At 34.9% G+C, this 20492-nt stretch overlaps 1 protein-coding gene across 7 annotated transcripts in view; it reads right to left on the reverse strand.

Moving 5' to 3' along the window:
• GABPB1 (GA binding protein transcription factor subunit beta 1) overlaps positions 1-20492 on the reverse strand; it is a 64580-nt gene that overhangs the window by 17080 nt on the left and 27008 nt on the right. For 5 of the 7 annotated variants that reach the window (XM_077881062.1, XM_077881064.1, XM_077881060.1 and 2 more), the window contains 5 exons: positions 10397-10504; positions 5633-5800; positions 4108-4302; positions 2427-2574; positions 1972-2085 (listed from right to left, as the gene is read on the reverse strand). In XM_077881062.1, coding sequence (XP_077737188.1) covers positions 1972-2085; positions 2427-2574; positions 4108-4302; positions 5633-5800; positions 10397-10504 — 733 coding nt within the window. Of the gene's footprint in view, positions 1-1971; positions 2086-2426; positions 2575-4107; positions 4303-5632; positions 5801-10396; positions 10505-20492 lie in introns of those variants that run through there. The other 2 variants (XM_077881066.1, XM_077881065.1) reach the window with 1 other exon arrangement.

A 20492-nucleotide genomic window follows, 5' to 3' on the forward strand; every position in this document is an offset into this window, starting at 1 on the left:
TCCTGGAGTCCCGGGACTGAGTCCCACATCGGGCTCCCTGCACGGAGCCCACTTCTCACTCTGCCTATATCTCTGCCTCTCTCTCTCTCTCTCTCTCTCTGTCTCCCATGAATAACTAAATAAAATCTTAAAAAAAAAAAAGAAAAGAAAAAGAAACTGAACAGCCATGAAGCAGAAAAATAATTAGCCTGAGCATGTGGAAATTGAGCCATGAGAAGCTATTTCTTTATCTGATTACACAACTCAGCTGAGTTATTTACACTGGTGGCAATGTACTCACCTGAACTTTAACTTAATTCAAGCTCCAAAAAGATTCCACTATGACATAGCATTGAAATTAAAAATTACTGCACTCACAAAAGACTGTAAATCACATGTGATAAGAGTTAACTGAAATTCCCAATCTCTCAGACTAGACCATATGTAACATTTTCAAAAGTAAAAGTTAGAGAAGTTGGTATGACTAATTCACAGAGCCAAACATCTAAATGTCAAAATTTCAGATGACCTTCAAGAAAATTTGCTTAATTTTCAGAAATATATACTTGCATTAAAGACAAAAAAAAAAAAGTTTAATCAAATAGAAACCACCAATGAAATTCATTTTCTTTGCTATGCTTATGCAATGACAAAGATGCTAAAGAGACCCAGGCACAGGTTATAAAAGCAGCACATCCAATATGATGATGCACATAACTGCTAATAGCCGAAAGTAATTCTAAAAAATCTGGCAACCCTCAAAGTTGCCAGTGGTGGAGTATCTGCCTTTGGCTCAGGTTGTGATTCCGGGGTCCTGGGACTGAGTTCCACATCAGGCTTTCTGGAGGAAGCCTGCTTCTCTCTCTGCCTATGTCTCTGCCTTTCTGTGTCTCTCATGAGTAAATAAATAAAATATTTAAAATATATATTTTTTATATATAAAGGCATAATATATATATATACATTATATATGTATAAAGGCTTAGATTCAAACATTGATTATAATTCTCCAGAAGCTGGAGAATAGATAAATGTTTATTATTGCTAGTTAGTAAAGGGGAGAGAGAGAGAGAGTAAAGTGAGATAGGTATAGTCTTCCCCCTGAAAAAAACGTGTTTCAGTCACGGGCACCTTAAGGAGTCAAATCCAGTAACAGATATCTTCAAGTTTTTTGGTGAGGATTCAGTGAGATCATAAGTAATACATCTACCATAGGGCACAGCACACGAGTAAGCACTCAATGACCTGTTGTCATTACTGTTGTTATGGGTCACAATTTGAAAAAAAAACACAAATTTAAATACTGAATGATAACAAAGTATTCTTTTATGAGAACTGATCCAATAATGGCCTAAGCTACAGTGAGAAGAATAATTTTGTGAAATTTTTTAAATTCCCTAATTAAAAAGACATTTACTTATTTATTAATTATAGCAAGAACTATTTTGCTTACGTCTAAAAGTAAACCCTTGTCTAAACTAGCTATTACTGTTTATCATCGCTCACCATCAGGTTATGCTTTAATGGTGGTGCTGGCATGCTACTTCCTAGTTCTGTCAGTAAGATTCTGTGTCATTCTAATACAACTGACAAAAATTAAAAATTATGAAAGAGACAGCAAGTCCATATATGTACACTTATCTACTTTATACAAAGAGTCACAGACTAGTAAAAACAAAGGCCAACTGGATACAGAGACAGGTTTTTCTGTGAACCACACAAGTTTTTAATTTTAATCAAATTTTAATTAGCTGACAAGATTAAATATTCTTTTAAAATCCAGATTCTCAGCTTCCAGTGAAAAACGTAATCTGGCAACACTGTGCATAGGACTATAACCAGCTAGAGCTAGATAGCAGATGCCCGGCCCCCTGTCTTCAGATGGTCATCATCTCAAATCTGCTCACTTAAGCCGTTTATATTACCTTCCTAGCCTCTGTAAAGATTTGAGTCTCCAACTTTTAATGTGCACATTTGACTTGTTTCTCTAACCTGGAGTTTCTGAAGAATTGGACAGCGGAGCAGATGCTTCAGCTAAGGCAGCTAATGTAGCTAATACTGATGTAGAGGAGTTTCCAAATTGAACAGCAGATACACCTGTTTCATCTATGAGAAAAGAGAAGATGGTTTTAAACTTTAAAGGAGCTTAATCTAATGCATTTTTCTGATATTCTATTTTACTTTATTCAACTCTTAAATGAAGTTGGATAATTGTTTTATGAAAAACAAGCTTGGATTAGTTTTTGAAAGATAATATTGCAGCATATTTTGCAATATCACCTTTCTTTAAATTCTTATGTCTCATAAAAATTGGTTTTTGCCAAAATCAAAGAAAACCAAGGTGATGGATATAATCTTACCCTCATTCTCCAACAGTCCTTTCTTAAAAGGAGGAATACCTACTAAAGCATAAAGTCCCAACAGCTATCCTATATGCATCTCAATACCTGTTGCCTTGGATGAATTTTCTGAAGATACCAGACCTGTTAGGTTCACCACCCCTCCAGGTCCAATGATGAACTGTGGTGTGGCGGCATGTATCGTCACAGTGTCCGGACTCTCTGGGTTGGTGTTGATTTGATTCTGCATAGCAATCTAGGGCACAAATCAACACAATGTTTAGAGAACTACATCAGGAACATATAGCACAGATTCTCAATGTAGTGCAAACATAAACATAAAGGAAATTCTAAAACTTCAGAAGAATCATATAGTACAAATGGAAATCTTTGAATAAGGTCTACTGAGAGAGCTGTGGTAAATCACAGATAGGAATTTACATCCTAATTCTCCTACTAGATAAAGCAGCAAAATTCCATGAGAAGAGAATTGGATACCTGGAAGGCTTTTATAGAACACAGCTGAAAGATATTTTGCTGCCCTGTGCCCTATATTTTGATTTAAGAAATCAAATTACTAAAAAGAAAAAGAAAAAGAAATAAAAATAAAAAATAAAAAAATAAAATAAAATGAAATCAAATCAAATTACTTAAATATTACCTCTACTATATTCACCAATATGTATCATTATACATATAAAGCATGTCCTTCCCAATTAATTGTTCTCCATCTTCAACCCTGACCCCCAAATTACACTCCTAGGAGTAAAAGAATTGCAAGAAGCATCACAAAAATCTTTTAAGTAACTAGCTGAAATTCAGTAGAGTCAGATGATCTTAAAGAAGAGTTCTACTGAGGAGAACAAAAGATAGGCAAGAAGCAGTGAGTAAAGAAGATAATTTATATCAATGTTGTGTAGCTGAAGAAAAGAAAGCTGTATTGGTTATTAGAAAAATTTGCCCAGGGGTGCCTAGGTGGCAGAGTCAGTTAAGCATCTGACTCTTGGCTTTGGCACAGGTCATCTCAGGGTCGTGAGGTCAAGGCCTGTGTGGGGCTCTCTGCTCAGTGCAGATTCTGCTTAAGACTCTCTCTCCCTCTCCATCTGTCCCTCCCCGCTCAAATGAATAAATCTTAAAAAAAAAAAATTAATAACTGGAGCACCTGAATAACTCAGTCAGTTAAGCATCTGCCTTCGGTTCAGGTCATGATCCTGGAGTCCTGGGATCAAGCCTTGCATTGGACTCCCTGCTCAGCAGAGAGCCTACTTCTCCCTCTGCCCCTCTCCCTCACTCATGCTCGCTCACTCACTCTCAAGTAAGTACAATAAAATAAAATAGCCCAAAAGCCATAAATAACTGCTTCCAAACAGATTTTTTTGAGGATGACAAAAAATAAACCAATCAGAGTGATAGAGACTGTATCCCTCACTCAGGGGATGCTGTTATAGCTGCTAGAGAAAAATTTTAGTGGAAGTTTAACAGACTTTGAAAAACTGTATTGTATCCAAAAATGCAACAAAAATAATTAATAGAATAAGATGTCTGGAAGGGGAATTCAGGAACTTAAAAACACAGAAAGTAATCACCTTATCTAATCTTCTAATGTTATATGTAAGACTATGGTCTTACAATCAGAATAATGAACAGTAACAAACAAAAGAGAAAGTGAAAGAGGAAAAAGCCTGTCTAAAATAAACAAGTCCAAAATGAAAAGCTAAAAGCTAAGTAGCTCAAATCATCCACAAGACAGAGATCCTTTTATTTTCTCAAATTAAAAGCCAAAAGTTACCTGTAGTATCTCTGCCAAATCTTCATTCCCATTGTCTATTGAAATATCAAATGCAGTTTTACAAAATTTACTTTGTGTGTGTACATCAGCACCATATTTGATTAAAAGTTCCACCACTTCTTGATGATTATGTTCTGTGGCCCAATGTAGAGCTGTCATCTTCAGCATATCCTTAGCATTAACATCAGCACCATGCTATAAAAATATTGCAAAATAAGACATTTTTAAAATATGAAATATAAAGAATTCCTAATATGCAAATACTAGCCATTATGCTTTAAAGAATCTGCTACCAACATGATCAGCTCTCTATTTTTTTGTGTTGAATAATCTGTTTGTTCCACAAATCTCCGCACATGTGACCTAATCAGTTTCTATCATGCTAACTTTCCTAATTATTTTCCTTCTAATTTCTTAGGAGTGCAGCAATGATTTCTTCAGTCATCAAGCTATGAGCATCATGGGACAGAATGGCATATGAAGTGAAAAAAGATTGAGGCATCTTACTGGCCCACTGGTTAGGCATCCGACCCTTGACCTCAGCTCAAGTCATGATCTCAAGGTCCTAAGATTGAGCCACACACCAGGCTCTGTGCTGAGTGTGAAGCCTGCTTGAGATTCTTTCTCTCTCCCCCTCTGCCCCTACCCCTACTTGCACACACTCTCTCTCACCAAAAAAAAAAAAAAAAAAGAAAAAAAGCGAAGGGAAACTATGAACATTCCTCAGAAACCTCTTTAATTCTAGTTCCTTGTTTATACAAAAATATCCTTTGCTTTCAAAACCAGTACAATATAAATAAACAAAAGGGAGCTATCAGGGATGCACTGTCCAATATAGTAGCCACTGGACACATGTGACTATCAGGCACTTGAAATATGGCTAGTCCCAACAGAGATGTATACTGTATATGTAAACACACACTGGCATTCAAAGACTTAACACCAAAAAAAAGATAGAAGATAATTCATTAATAAAATAACTTTTATATTGATTTCATGATGAAATGACAATATTGTATATATATGAAGTTAAATAACATATAATATTAAAGTTAGTTTTTTTTAATGCAGCTAATAGAAAATCTAGAATTACATGGGATTCACATTTGTGGCTTACCTTGTATGTCTTTTGGATAGGCTGATCTAAAGGCTAGAATAAAAATCCTTACTTGTGTTATTAATTTGTTAATGATCCAAGCTTCATGTTTCCCTCCATAAGCATTTTAACTATGTCAGGTAAGACAAAGCCATAGTCTCTTATCATAGCGGAGACCAAGGTCTAAGAAATCAACTGTCTGACTTAACTAAGAACATATCTAGAAGTTGTTCTTTTTCTCCCACAAAGGAAAACTTTAAAGATTATTTTCATTTGATGGGCTTACACACAAAACAATGAGACAACACAGGGGAAAAAAAAAAAAAAAAAACAGACATTCAATAAAACTAGTTCCCTTCTCCCTCCTATAAAACCATAAATCCTTTGGAGCTTACTTTCAAAAGCAGAATGCAAAAAAAGAACACATACCTTAAGCAAAACCTCTACTATGCTGGCATGGCCCTCTGAAGCTGCCATATGTAATGGCGTTCGGTCCACTTTGGTTCTTGCATCCCTACTTACACCAGCTCGGAGTAGAACTTCTGTGGTGGAATAATGCCCATACTGTGCTGCCAGATGAAGTGGAGAGGTTCCCAGCTATACCACAAGGAAAAAAAAAAGCCACATTTATAATCATTTTTAAAAACACCTCTATTACTACCTTCTATTTTGTATTTTCTTTTTACATAGCAAACCGATTATCTTCGTATTATCTGTTTACATAGTTAACTCAGAACTCAAGAATATAATGTACGCTTATCACATTCGCTTCATAGAGGCTTTCAGGAATTCCCCTACACTTCTCAATGAGAAAGCAAAGTCAATATTTCTTTTAATTCAATTTTATTTTCTTATTTTTTAACAGAGAAATAGCCTGAACAAAATTAATTTCATCAGGAATTAGAGATAATTAGGGTTTGAGAAATTTTTCTGAGTACTAGAATGTTTTCCTCATATGATTCATACAAAACTTTTCATCTATGAAATCCATATCAAATAAACGTTAATAGTGTAGATTTTTATATTAAACTGTTTTGTAGGACTTAAAAAATACATTAATTAAAGCAACTCAGTGATCTTTTTAAATAAGTTTATATAGTCATTTTTTAAGGGAAAAATCTGATCTGAGGTATGCTTGCCAAAGATGAGTCAGGACAGAACCAAAAGAGCCCAGTTCTCCTGAAATTGGTTTCATGTGGTATAGCCACTACAATAACAGTACATTCACAATATGCAGGGGAAGTTCTAAAATATAAGTAAAGAAGAACCTTCCAATAAGGTAAGCATACATTTTAACAGGTGAAAATTAGAATTAAGTTACCCATTTAGAAGCCTTGAAAGTCACTATAACTCTGATTACCAAGGCACTGGTGTTCCAAAGAACCAAGATAGTTCATTAGATGGGGAGCCTGGGTGGTGCAGTCAGTTAAGCAATTAATGTCCAAATCTTGGTTTCGGCTCAGGTCATGCATGACCTTGGGGTCGTGAGCCCAGTGTCAGGCTCCATGCTCAGAGCAGAGTCTGCTGAAAATTCTTCCCTCTCCCTTTCCCCACCCTCACCCTGCTCACACAGCACGCATGCTCTCTAAAATAAATAAACTGAATCTTAAAAAAAAAAAAAAAGGTTCACTAGAACATGAAATTTGCTAAGACTACTATAATAATGGCAACTAAGGTTTTTGTTAAAGCACTTTCTATGGCACACACTATTCTAAGACCTTTACACATATTTTCTCATTTACTCTCCTTTTAAGGTACTGTTACTATCCTCATTTGGTAGCAAAAGAACCTAAGGCACTCAGAGGTTACTAATTGGCCTGAAGTCACACATTGAGTAAGAGTCATAATACAAAGCTGTATGTGTTCTCAACACATGATAAAAATGGAAATCATTTACCCTGGAAATAATTATTTTGTTACTATTAAAAGTCTTATGTTTTTAAGGGAAGATCATTCGAGCAGATCAAAGAAAATTCATGAACAATCATTTCTCCATGCAATATCATATTTTCCTATAATAGCTCTTTCTATACTCTTAAAATTCATACTCTTAAAATTCTATTTTTGAATGAAGTCTCTCAACAGCCCACTGGGCAACCATGAGTTCTGCTTAGTGAAATATAGGGTTTACTTGTGTTTTTTCTTCTTGAGATCTAACCATTTTGGTTGATGACATAAAACACATACACACATAGTTTAAAGAAAAAAAAATTAGGCAAACACTCATGAAACCACAATCATGGTCTAGAAATAAAACACTACCAGCAATTTAAAATCTTCCCACATGCCACTCCCTAGTCATAAACCCCTCTCTCAGCCCCTGAGGCAATTACTGTCCTGAATTTGTTAATAAAAATTGCTTTACTTTGCTTTGGTTTTGCTTTTTACCACTTATATATCCTTAAATAATACACTTGGGTTTTACCGGTTTTCAACTTTATGTAAATAATCATATTGCATGTATTTCTCTGTGACTTGCCCCTTCTTTTGCTTATACTCACACGATTTACCCATGTTAGTGAATGTAAGTCTAGTTCACTAATTTTCTGTTCTATAAAATTATATTGAATAAATGAAACATAATTAATTTAACTAATCTACAGATGAATATTTGGGTAGTTTCCAGTTTTTCATTATTACAAATAATGCTACCAATAAATACAATCTTGTACATTTCTCAAGTATATGAGCAAGAGTTTCTTTGGGGAATATTCTTCTTTTGGGGGGAAGAGGGAATATTCTTATAAGTTCAAAGGCTACATCACGGGTTATACATATGTTCAAATTTAGTAGGTACTGCCAAACTGTCCTCCAAAATGTTTATACCAGTTTATACTTATCCTCTCCAATGTTTGATATTGCCAGACTTTTTTTGGTTAATCTGGTAGATAAGCAATAGTATTTCACGATTTCACTTTGTATTTGCCCAATTACTATTGTAGTTGAGCATCTTTTCACATTTATTGGTCATTGAACTTTCTTTTTGGTAAAGTACCATATCAAGTCATTTGCCCAGTCTTTGTCTTTTTATTGCTGTCATGGGAAGTCCTTATGTATTATGGATACTAATCCTTAAGATCCTTTTGTCTTGATACACCACAGTACCACTATGATGCATCTAGACATGGATTCTTTAATTGATCCTCTTGGAGATTAGTTGGGCTACTTGAATCTGAGATGGAAAAAATCCCAGCCATTATATCTTAAAATTATTTCCCTATTTTCACACTTCTTGTGGATTTTTTATTAGATACATTACATTTTCTCACAGTAGCATTCATGACTCCTAAGATCTTAAAATTTTCTACCCATTTTTCTCTATAATGCATTCTGGATTTTTTAACATATTTTTCAATTCACTCATTTTCTCCTTAGCTATTCCTAATCTGCTTAAAATCTTACCTAAAATCCTTGTCAGTCTGCTTCTGTTCTTAGTTGCTTCAGTGGGTTATTGTCTAAGTTGCCTTGTATCCTTGTGCATTTAGTTACTGTGGACTGTTCTTTCCTTGGAATTTCATTTGTAGATAATTGGATGAAGGTAGGTTCCCCCAGAAAAAATATTCATTTGTTTCTACTAGGAACCTAGGGTAACCTCAATCCAAAGATCACTTTAAATTCATCTTTTAGTGTACAGTTTTGCAGAATGCTCAAGTATTTATAAGTTCGGGTCACAAAAGTATACAAAGGATGGCTTGTGACTACAAATCCTCATCAATAATTTTTTCTCTTTTTCCATTTGGTGACTTACTACAATACAAGTCAGTTCATTTTCCTTGCAGTACCCTAACAACAGGGACAGGGCAGAAACAGGTAGGAAGAGGGAGGTGGTACTTCTGGTTTACTTATATAGAAGGTACATGTCTTTGGGATTCCTGAATTAAGAGGAGAGGATCTCCTAGGAGACTCCTATGAACGTCTCAGGTCTCTATCTTCAGTAACCCATGCCCACGAGGTAGGAAAATTCACCAAGTTCAGCAAATATTCTTAGGGTAAAATTTCTTTTCTTTTCTTTTTTTTTTTTTGTAAAACTTCTTTAGGTTCTGGTGTTCACTTAGTGTTTCAGGTTAAAAGTCCCTTATTTTCTTGCTAACTCATCAGTGCACTAAAGAAGATTTTTTAAAATAGTTAATCAAAAAGTCTTTACCTTTAAAGACAGATGCTGAAATATTTATGGATGAAATGAAATAGTTCATAGAATTTGCTTTAAAATAATACAGAACAAAGTGGATGAAGTTACAGATGAAACAGATTCGCAATGATTTGATAATTTTTGAAGCTGGCTGAAGGGGTTGATGTATGTTTGAAATTTTCCATAATAAAACATTTTGCTTTTTGGGATGCCTGGGTGGCTCAGCAGTTGAGCATCTTGCCTTTGGCTCAGGGCAGGATCCCGGAGTTCTGCGATCAGGTCCTACATCGGGCTTCCTGCATGGAGCCTGCTTCTCACTCTGCCTATGTCTCTGCCTCTCTCTGTGTGTGTCTCTCTTGAATAAGTAAATAAAATCTTCTAAAAAAAATTGTTTTGTTTTGTTTTTAATGAAAAATAAAAACACAGGACAAGTATGTCAAAAACAGTAAAAGCTAAAATCTACAATTTTTAGTTGTTACCAGTAGGCAGGTTAATCCAGATTCCTAATCCTCTATATACTGCCAAAACCACCTCTTTTAACTAACCCCGAGAACTAGTACAGTTACGGTTTTTGCTGTCCTCACAACTGCCTTCTGTAGTTACTAGGACATGTTCCCATTCCTTTCTCCATCTTTGGTTATGTTTGCAATAGTGTTGCCAGTATCAATTGAAACGCAAACATTTTTCCTTTTTAGAAATGATTATAACATTAACCACGATCTTTATCTGTTATTTTCTGAATTACAAATTCTACTTGTGTTATTTAAACCTTTAAATTAAATTCCAAGCAGCTACATTTTATATTCATCCTACAATATTGAACTCCAAGTTTAAAAGAAAAAACCTTTTGTGGACAGAAGCTTTGAGTAAGGCTGTCATATACACATATGACATATATAAGGATACAAACCACTCCCTTAAATGATAGCTATAATTCCAAAACTACAAATTTGCACCAAAAAAATTAATTTTCTGCCATATATAACCACGATACTAAATTTTTATCTGGAAAAGCTAATAAATGAGAAGAAAATAAAAACCAGCACATTAAAATCATTCTTTACCCAGTCTGTAGTAAAAGGAGCTCCATTTGCCATCAAAATACGAACTTCATCATCTTGACCTGCTCGTGCTGCTTCTAAAAGCTTCTTTCCCAAATCTACCAGGGACATCTAAACAAAACAAAGATGAATTTAACATCTCTACTTATATACCATTACGTGACTTTTTCCCCTTGTATCTTTATTAATACCAATTCTCAATTATCCCTCTAAAAGTCTGTGATATGGTTAATCTGAGACTACAGGTCACAACAGTAATTTATATTTGAATTTGAACAGATTTTCCTTTCTTATCAAGTTTTTACCTAAGATAATAAAATTAGTTTGAATTCTCCAAATATAGCTGATAAAGATAATGAGGTAAGCAGCAAAGAAGGCCTTCCTAATATTTAAAACTGGCAAGAAACTGTTTTCACTGGAGAAGCACAATAATAAAGTTTTTCATAAAAGTAAACAGAAATGGGATCCCTGGGTGGCGCAGTGGTTTGGCGCCTGCCTTTGGCCCAGGGCGCGATCCTGGGGACCAGGGATCGAATCCCACGTCGGGCTCCCAGTGCATGGAGCCTGCTTCTCCCTCTGCCTGTGTCTCTGCCTCTCTCTCTCTCTCTCTCTCTCTCTGTGACTATCATAAATAAATAAAAATTAAAAAAAAAAAAAAAGTAAACAGAAATAAGGTACAAGATACTGTCCTCTGTAACTGGTGCAAGTTACAATAAATATATCAGAACTGTTTTTTATAACGGTAAAGTAGAAAATATGTTCAGAATTTAAAAGTATTTTCAATTGTTGCACAGTCAATATACATTCAAGTTCTTCCAGAAAAGGACACACAATTCACATTCAATGAAAATACCGAAAAGAGTGTCTAACATTATCAATAGGCTATGAGTCTCATTGAGAAGCTAGAAAGTAAGTATAAGTTTGTATCTTGCATTCAAGATACTTGAAAAGACTAATGTCACAGGTCAGGATGTGTGAGTGTGTATTTGAGGGCATGAGGCATGGGGAGTGGTGTCTTCTTGAATAAGAAATACTGACATACGTGTTAAGGAAAGATCATGACAAGACAACACAGGGGAAGAAAGATTTGAACATATCAGAGATGCTCAAAATCAAGGGACGATGGTTCTGAGAAGAAAGGTCCCAAAATCAGAAGGACTATTCAGCTAGAAGACTATTCAATGATGCTGTATAGTACCTTGAGCAAAGGCAAACAGATAGAATTTGAAGCCTGTGAGGAAGGGAAGATACTGAACCTCTGAGATTTACACAAGAAAAAAATGTGCCTGCAGTATGAATTTGCCTCAAAAAGTGAATATCCTTTGAGAGTTGGGTACGTAGTCAAGGGGAAAGAAGTTATAAGAAGGGAGATGTCATGTTGATTAGTGTGTTCCAATCTTGTATCAACATGTATTATTTAAGAAAGAGGGGAGAGAAGTATGTATATATGTGAGAAGGGAGTTAGCACTTAGGTTATTTATGCCAGAATAGACTGTATTACATAATTAGAAGAGATGTTAGGGAATGTAAAAGGGTTGACTTAAAAAAAAAAAAAAAAAAAAAACATCCCTTGAAAGAACAGATTTATGTTTACATCACCATATTTTTTAGTAGATTCTACAACATGGGAACAACCAAAAAGACAGAGTAACCAGTAACAGATGCTAATGCTGGGAGACTTGCACAATAATTAAATGAGATGAGTATGTCCCAAACAGCCATTTGTCACAAGGCAGGAAAAGAATTTCTTATAATTATTCCATTTATAAGGGTAAAAACAATTCCTAATATATCTCATGGTGAAGAAGAAAAACAACCACATGAATTTATGGGTTTTATGTAGGGTTTTTTTACAAGCTTTTTGTATGTGACACAACACTTTCACCCTATTTTCCTCCCATTCGCTCAGTTGACTGAGTCACTGGAACCTAAGATACTCCATAATCTTGCTAAAGACATTAAGATCTAAAGAGATTACTGATCTCTAATGAAGGATTTTTTTTCCTAGGAAATAGGTACCAGCTGGATAGTAAAAATTTATATCATACTAAAAAGGCAAAGAATCTGCAATCATTTCCTATGAAAGACAGGATAAGGCAAAAAGAAACGGACCTCTCTTCCAGAAAAGTACATAAAATCTAAACTGGCCACACTAGGAAAAAACACAGTGACTACACTTGGATGACCAAAATTTAATATAAATGTGGTTTTACAATGAAATAAATCTTCACCCAAAATATGCCCTTCGAAATATTTCTTACACAGGTAATAGAAAATCAGCTTGCATTCATTCAGCATACATACTGCCAGATGGTTTAGACATCTGGGTATCTTTTATGAAGTAGTGGTTTAGGGTTTTTCCTCATTTTTGGAAACTGGGTTGTCTACCTTTTTCTTAATGATTTGTAAGCATTCATAACATACATTCTAGATATGAGTTCTTTCTTATTCATATATTCAGGATAGGAGTATGTAACATACGTTCTGGATATGAGTCATATGACATGTAATGTATTGTAAGTATCTCCGTCCAAAATCCTGATTTCTTGACTCCACATCCTTTTCTTTGATATCACATACTATCTTCTATGGGTAGCAAATGAAACTTCAATGTATTAAAAAACAAAAATAAAATCAAAGACAACAAAGGAATGTTTGCCACAAAAATGAATGTAAGAAACATTAATAATTTTAATTATGTAAAAGGCCTGACTCAAAATGAAAAGAGAAAATAAACACCATGAACCCAACAAATCAGCAAAGAGCATAACCATATATTTTCCAAAAGAGAAAATAGAAATAATTCACAAACATAAAAATGTTCAATGTCACTGAGAATAAATAAGAAATGTAAAGAAATGTAAATGTAAATAATTTAAAAGTTAAATTTTAAAAAGCATGAGTTGAGACTGATACTTCTACATATTGACATCTTACATATGTTGATAGCACTATAAATGGATCCGCTGGGGGTTTTTTTGGAACAGTTTGTTTTTTTTTATGTCAATTTGGCAATGTATAAGTTACAAAAATGCTCAAGTCTCATGACCCAATAGATGATCTGACATCTGAGATCTATCCTAAAGAAAATATTAAAATATACTGAAGTAGATTTATCAGTACATGTATACATGTATACTTACACAAACCTACATATATTTACTTTTTTAAAAAATGTGACATACTGTCTTTCCCCTTTCTCTTTTTTTTTTTTTTAAGATTGTATTTATTTATTCATGAGAGACACACAGAGAGAGAGAGAGAGAGGCGCAGACATAGGCAGGGGGAGAAGCAGGCTCCATGCAGGAAGCCCATTCCCGAACCTGATCCTGGGACTCTAGGATCACGTCCTGAACTAAAGGCAGACGCTCAACGGCTGAGCCACTCAGGCATCCCTATATATTCACTTTTATCATGTGAACAACCAATTAAGAGGAAGGAAAATAAATTGTGGAATCTAATAGAAAAATACAGGGATTTAAAATAATAGTTGAAAGTTATATAACATTAAAAAGTTATATCACATTAAGTAAAAAAGATACAAAACTAATTTTTGAATGTCAAGCTATACACCAAGAACAAAATAGCAAAAAATATTAACAATTGTTAGAGTGACAAGATTATGGGAAATTTTGCCTCTATTTTACAAGGTTTCTATAATGTTACTAAATCATTCCTAATTTTAAAAGTGGTTTAAGGGACAAATTACATTGTATGACTATCAACTAAGTAAATGCTGACATTAAAGTTATATACTACTGACTTACTGAACAGGAAGAGTGGAAAAAATAAAGAAAATGCATGGTAGGGATGCCTGGGTGGCTCAGTGGTTGAGCAACCGCCTTCGGCTCAGGGCATGATTCTGGGGTCCTGGGATCAAGTGCCCCACTGGGCTCTCCACAGGGAGCCTGCTTTTCCCTCTGCCTATGTTTCTGCCCCTCTGTGTCTCTTATGAACAAATAAAATCTTAAAAAAAAAAAGGGGGGGGGGAAGAAGATGCCGGGTATTGGGTACTTAAACTAGCAAACTTATTGATCTGATTACATGAATTACAACAAAACCATGATGCACTTAAATCAACTTCTACCACAATTCTGTAATTGTCCTAATTATTCAAAACATACCATTTTTAAACACTCAGGATACTTAAGTTACTGTGGTTTTAAAGTTCCAAGAGCAACATAGCTATGTAGCAGATAAACAGCTAGATCCTTTTAAATCAGTTCTCAAAATGGTAGCAGCACTGCCCCCTAGAGGGCCCTTTGGATATATATGGAGGCATTTTGGGGGCTGATGAGGGGAGGAGCGGGGTGAAGAAGCTACTAGCATTTAATGGGCATGTGTCTGGAATATTAGAGACCCGGCAATTCAGGGGACATTCCAGTATGACAAAGAATTGTCACATGTTCTGGGTGACTTTCAAAGGCCAAATATATCTAGGGCTGGAACTTAACTAATAATGTAAACAAATGTCTTTTTCCAGGTATTAATGTATCCCAAATATCCCAGATTACAATCATACTATAAATCTATTTGTTTTGTTCAGAATTTTACTAGGAGTTGTTCATCATTTTTGAAAATCGTGTCACCAAAAAAAAAAAAAAAAAAAAAGAAAGAAAGAAAATCGTGTCACCAATGTTGATGCCACTTGGTTATCTAAATCACCAACATAAAACACCAAATCAACCAGCTTTCCCAGCTTATTTTCACACTGATTCTATATACAGGTGCAAGCATTTGACAATCTCTTGTGTCATCTAGGGTGGTCTGCTGGAGGATTTACATACTGAAATACACATTTTATTATAAAGTGCTTTCCTTCTATTTCTCCTTTATAATTAGGTATTTTAATGATTTCTTTTAAATTATGCAGATAGGTAATAATAATAATTTTCACTGCAAGTTAACAAAAGGTACAATACAAACATTGTTAAAAGAAAGACAGCATTGGATCTAATAAGAATGAAAAATCAATAGGAATCACGTGAAGAAAATACACGTAATATCAAGTAAGACCAAAATCAAAGGCAATCTTAATTTTTTTTGTAAAGATAATTCGTAAAATGTGAAACAATGAAAATGCCCAAATGTAGAATTTCACTTCTGAGTGTCTCACCTGCGGGGAACGACACATACTCCAGAATAATTCTAATCCTCAGAGGAATTCAATTGCATTAAGACAACAAATTGACAATTGACAACAAATTGTATCTGGAGCTATATTGTTCAATATAGCTCCAGATACAGCCCTTTCAATTTACTTTGTTCATTATCTATCAAATCCTCAGAGATAAAGTGTTAGATTCACATAAAACCAAAAGGCTAGCAATAAAATGCTGCTTTTTTGCTATTGCAAATAACTCTTCCCCAATCAAATAAAGAAGTATAATTCAATTCAATAAATTTTAATGAATGTTAAATATATTTACTTGAAATACACTACATGAATGCCATCCCACATAATACCCCTTCCTGTTAAGTAATCTAAAAATTCATTGCAACAAATTCCATCCTAAATTATTTTCACTACTTCTGAAAAATTTTATCACAATCTGATACAAACTATTATTTTTTAATTTCGATAATATGAATTTTAATAAGACCTACAGGGGAACTTCAAAATACCCATCTACAAATTCCTTTTGATTAAAAGTACGTGCTGAGAGAGCCATCTAGTGGTAACAGGAATTATTAACAATAATTACTTTTTTTTTTTTTTTTAAGATTTTATTTATTTAATTGACAGAGTGAGAGACAGAGAGAGCACAAGCAGGCAGAGAGGCAGAGGGAGAGGAAGAACCAGGCTCCCTACTGAGCAAGGAGTCTGATGCAGGGCTTGATCCCAAGACCTGGGACTATGACCTGAGCCAAAGGAAGACATCTAACTAACTGAGCCACACAGGCGTCCCTATAATTGCATTTTAAAGCTTAAAGTCTATTTTGTTTTGAATTTCTATAATTCATAGTTCATAGAGTTGTTTTGAGGATTATAACATCTACTGAACATAACCTCTCTATAAAACTATAAAGTACTAGTTCCATATGAATTGACACTAACATTCCTAAAAGAGTATGAATAAAAAGTTAGAAAATATAATCCTATTCCAATATATTTAATAATAAATCTTGATTGTCTCATTAAAAACTTCAGTGTAAACTTGCAATATCACTCCTATGCTCAATGAGAACAATTACAAATCAAATAAAATTCTTCTACTGAAGGTTTTCACCAAGGAATTTAGTACTATGTATGCATCAAAAGCCTTTAAAATGATCATACTGACCTAATAATCCCACTCATAATAAGTCACTGAAACATTATTAAAAGTAATATTATTTAAACTAGGTAAAAACTGAAATGCCCTAATACAAGTAATAATTAAAGAAATTAAGATATATCATAATGGAATACTACAAGCTTTTATTTATTTTTTTACTTTTTTATATGGAAAATTTTGAGCAAATACAAGAATAGGCACAACAGTATAATGAACTTCCACATAGCCACCAACTAGCTTCAATATTATCAATTTATGGCCAGCCCATTTCTTATCCATACATGTTTTGGAGGAAATATCAGACATCATCTCATTTTACCTGTAAATATTCCAGTATGATGTCTAAAAGATAACACAGTACTATAATCATTTAGGATTATATTATTCAAAAGTATTAATCAAGCCTCTAAAATGAATACACACCATGATCTTAACTATGTAAAAAGTGCATAGAAAAGTACTCAGAAGTAATATACAATATACCATAATAATGAAAATTATAGGTTTTTCCCTTTATCCTCTATTTCATAAGTGTTCTATAATGAGTATGTATTACTCATGTAATTAAAAATAAACTTTTATTAGTCGTTTTAATAGAAATTTGTTGCATCTGAGTAATGTCATTTCAGTAAAAAAAAAATGTGAACATTTCATATCCTTCAACAGATCTATAAAGCAGACAACTAGAATGCTGTAAAGAATACTAGTTAAATATGTGAAAAAAACACAAAAACTTATTATTAAAAAGCTTTTCATCAAAACTAGATTACAGATAAAAGATGTTTTTAATGTAAGAAATTAGATAAAGTTTCTTTTAGTAGTAAAAGCATGTAAACTGTGACTCTAAAATTAAGCATATTGGGGCAGCCCAGGTGGCTCTGCGGTTTAGCACCACCTTCAGCCCAGGGCCTGATCCTGGAGACCCTGGATCAAGTCCCACGTCAGGCTCCCTGTATGGAGCCTGCTTCTCCCTCTGCCTGTGTCTCTGACTCTCTCTCTCTCTCTCTCCCTCTCTCTCTCTCTCTCTCTGTGTGTGTGTGTATTTCATGAATAAATAAGAATCTTAAAAAAAAGTCTTCATGAATAATTGTTTTTAAATAAATAAATAAAATTAAGCATATTATAACCATGTGTATAACTGTACATACGAAAATATTCTTGGGCATAAGAATTTAGTTTCCTACATTCTCATAAGTAAATATGGGCGCCTTGGGATCCCTGGGTGGCTCAGCGGTTTGGCACCTGCCTTCGGCTCGGGGCGTGATCCTGGAGTCCTGGGATCGAGTCCCGCATCAGGCTCCCTGCATGGAGCCTGCTTCTCCCTCTGCCTGTGTCTCTGCCTCTCTCTCTCTGTATGTCTCTCATGAATAAATAAATAAAATCTTAAAAAAAAAAAAAAGAAAGAAAGAAAGAAAATATGGGCACCTGGGTGGCTTTGTTGGTTAAGCGGCTACATTCTGCTCAGGTCATGATCCCACAGTCCTGAGATCAAGCCCCATGTCAGCAGGCTCCCTGCTCTGCTTCGGCTTCTCCCTCTCTCTCTGCTCTTGCTCTCTCTTTTTCTCTCAAATAAACAAATCTTTTTTTTTTTTTTAAGGAAAAATAAAATAAAATAATAAAATAAAATAACTTCAATAATAAAAGTAGTACCTGGCATCTTCCTAAATGTTTATCTATGTTGTCTCATGTAATCTAAACAGCCTTACCACAACAGTTATGGTCTCCATTTTGCAAAGGAGACAAACAAAAAGTAAAAGGACTTACCAAACAGCACTAGTTTCAGTCAAAGATAAGATCCATATTTTTTTTAAGATTTTATTTACTTATTCATTCATGCATTCGTTCATTCATTGAGAGACACAGAGAAAGGCAGAGGCATAGGCAGAGGGAGAAGCAGGCTCCCTGCAGGAACACAGGACTCAATCCCAGGACCCCAGGATCACGACCTTAGCCAAAGACAGATGTTCAACCACTGACCACCCAAGTGCCCCAAGACCCATATTCTAAACTCTTGTGTTCTAAATTAAGAGAACATTGGGAATCTGCAGGGATAAAAAAGAGCATGCCCTTCAAGTCTCTCTGTGTAATTCCTTCGAAGAAAAAATAATCATATGAACTCTGGTAATTTGGAATTTTCTCCCATTTCCATTTTGTCTAGTGGGTTTTTTATTTTTTGAACTTAAAACAAAATGACACTTTCAAACATAAAATATCTAAGAAAAATCATCTCCCATAGACCCTTATTTCAGAAAACTACAAGAAGATGTACTCCTCCAAGAGCAGTAGTAAATCAAAAACAAGAATCAAGGGCTTGTTTGGGAAATAAGGGATCCAACATATATAGAGTGGAAAAGGATTCCCCAAGGTGATGGCAAAGGAAACCCCAAAATGTGCTGTACCAGAGACCTGGAAAGCAAATCCAGATTGAAGCCACAGGACAGAGGCTCCAGAAGGAGGTCTCCATGGAAAAGATAGGCTGGTAAGATTCCCAGGAAAAGAATGAGGTTTCCAGAAAAGAATTTGACATGGGTTAATGATGAATACAAGAAAAGTAAGCAAAAGAAAAAAATGACACAGTATCTTTTTCAGAGTGAAGAAAGAAACCAACACAAGAAAGAAAATGTAATCCCAATATATATATGGCATGGGTTAGTGAAGAATAGTAGTTCCAAGATTGCAATAATAACCACTAAATACTAATCCAAGCAAAACTTTTGGTATACTTCTATCAGGAAGATGAAGAGTGAGAGGCGCCTGGGTGGCTCAGCAGGTTGGGGAGCAAACTCTTGGTTTCAGCTCAGGTTGTGATCTCATGGGGTGGTGGGATCGGGCCCCTGTGTTGGGCTCCCCACTCAGTGGGGAGTCTGCTTGGGGATTCTCTTCCTCTGCCCTTCCACCTCCTGGCTCATGTGGGTGCACTCTCCTTCTCTCTAAAATAGATAAATACATGAAGAAGGGGGAGGAGGAGGGGAGAAAGGTAGAAGACAGGGAGGAGAAGGGGAGGAGGAGGGGAGGAAAAAAGAGGAGGGGAGGAGAAAAAGAGGAAGGGGGAAGGAAGGGGAACGAGAGGGGAGGAGAGGAAAGGAGGAAGAGTAAGGAAAAATATGCTTAGAGGTAGTTTGGTTTAAGATAGCCAAAGTTCCATCTTCATTAGAAGAAAGTCAAAGATATCTAAAATAGGGAAAAAAATCAATAAATAGCATAAGCTTGTTATTTAGCAATATGGAAGTTCTAGGGGGAAAAGCAGCAAAAAGAATGGATGCTTCTGGGAAAGAAGGTTCTAGGGTGGGAAGGAATAACACAAGGGACTTTAGACTTTAGGGTTGTTGTTTCTTATACCATAAACCTTATATATTTTACTTTTCAACTTTGCAAATATATACTTTCATAAAAATAAAATTACAATAAACAAATACATGTTCACTGTATATAAAAATGTATCATTCAAAGTCATCCCCACACTTCCCAGTGGTCTTATTCCCCAGAAATAACTACTATTTAAATGTTTAGTGTGTAGCCTTCTACATCTTTTCTATGCCTACAGTAACACACATAGGCACAATGCTTCTTTTCAAACAAATAAAAAAACACAAGGGATCATACTATAATGGTTTTGCAAGTTGCTTCCTTTCCCTTAACAGGGAATCAGTAATATCTTGTTTTATCAGTAACATTTTTCTAAGTGCACACAGATAAAAACATACTTTTTACTGGCTACATAGTATTACGAACTGTGGTAAGCTGAATAATGACCCCCTCCAAAGATGTCTAGATCTTAATTCCCAGAATCTGTGAATATTAGCTTACGTGATTTTTTTTAA

The sequence above is a fragment of the Canis aureus genome, chromosome 32 (genome assembly GCF_053574225.1).
Source record: "Canis aureus isolate CA01 chromosome 32, VMU_Caureus_v.1.0, whole genome shotgun sequence".
NCBI lineage: Eukaryota > Metazoa > Chordata > Mammalia > Carnivora > Canidae > Canis > Canis aureus.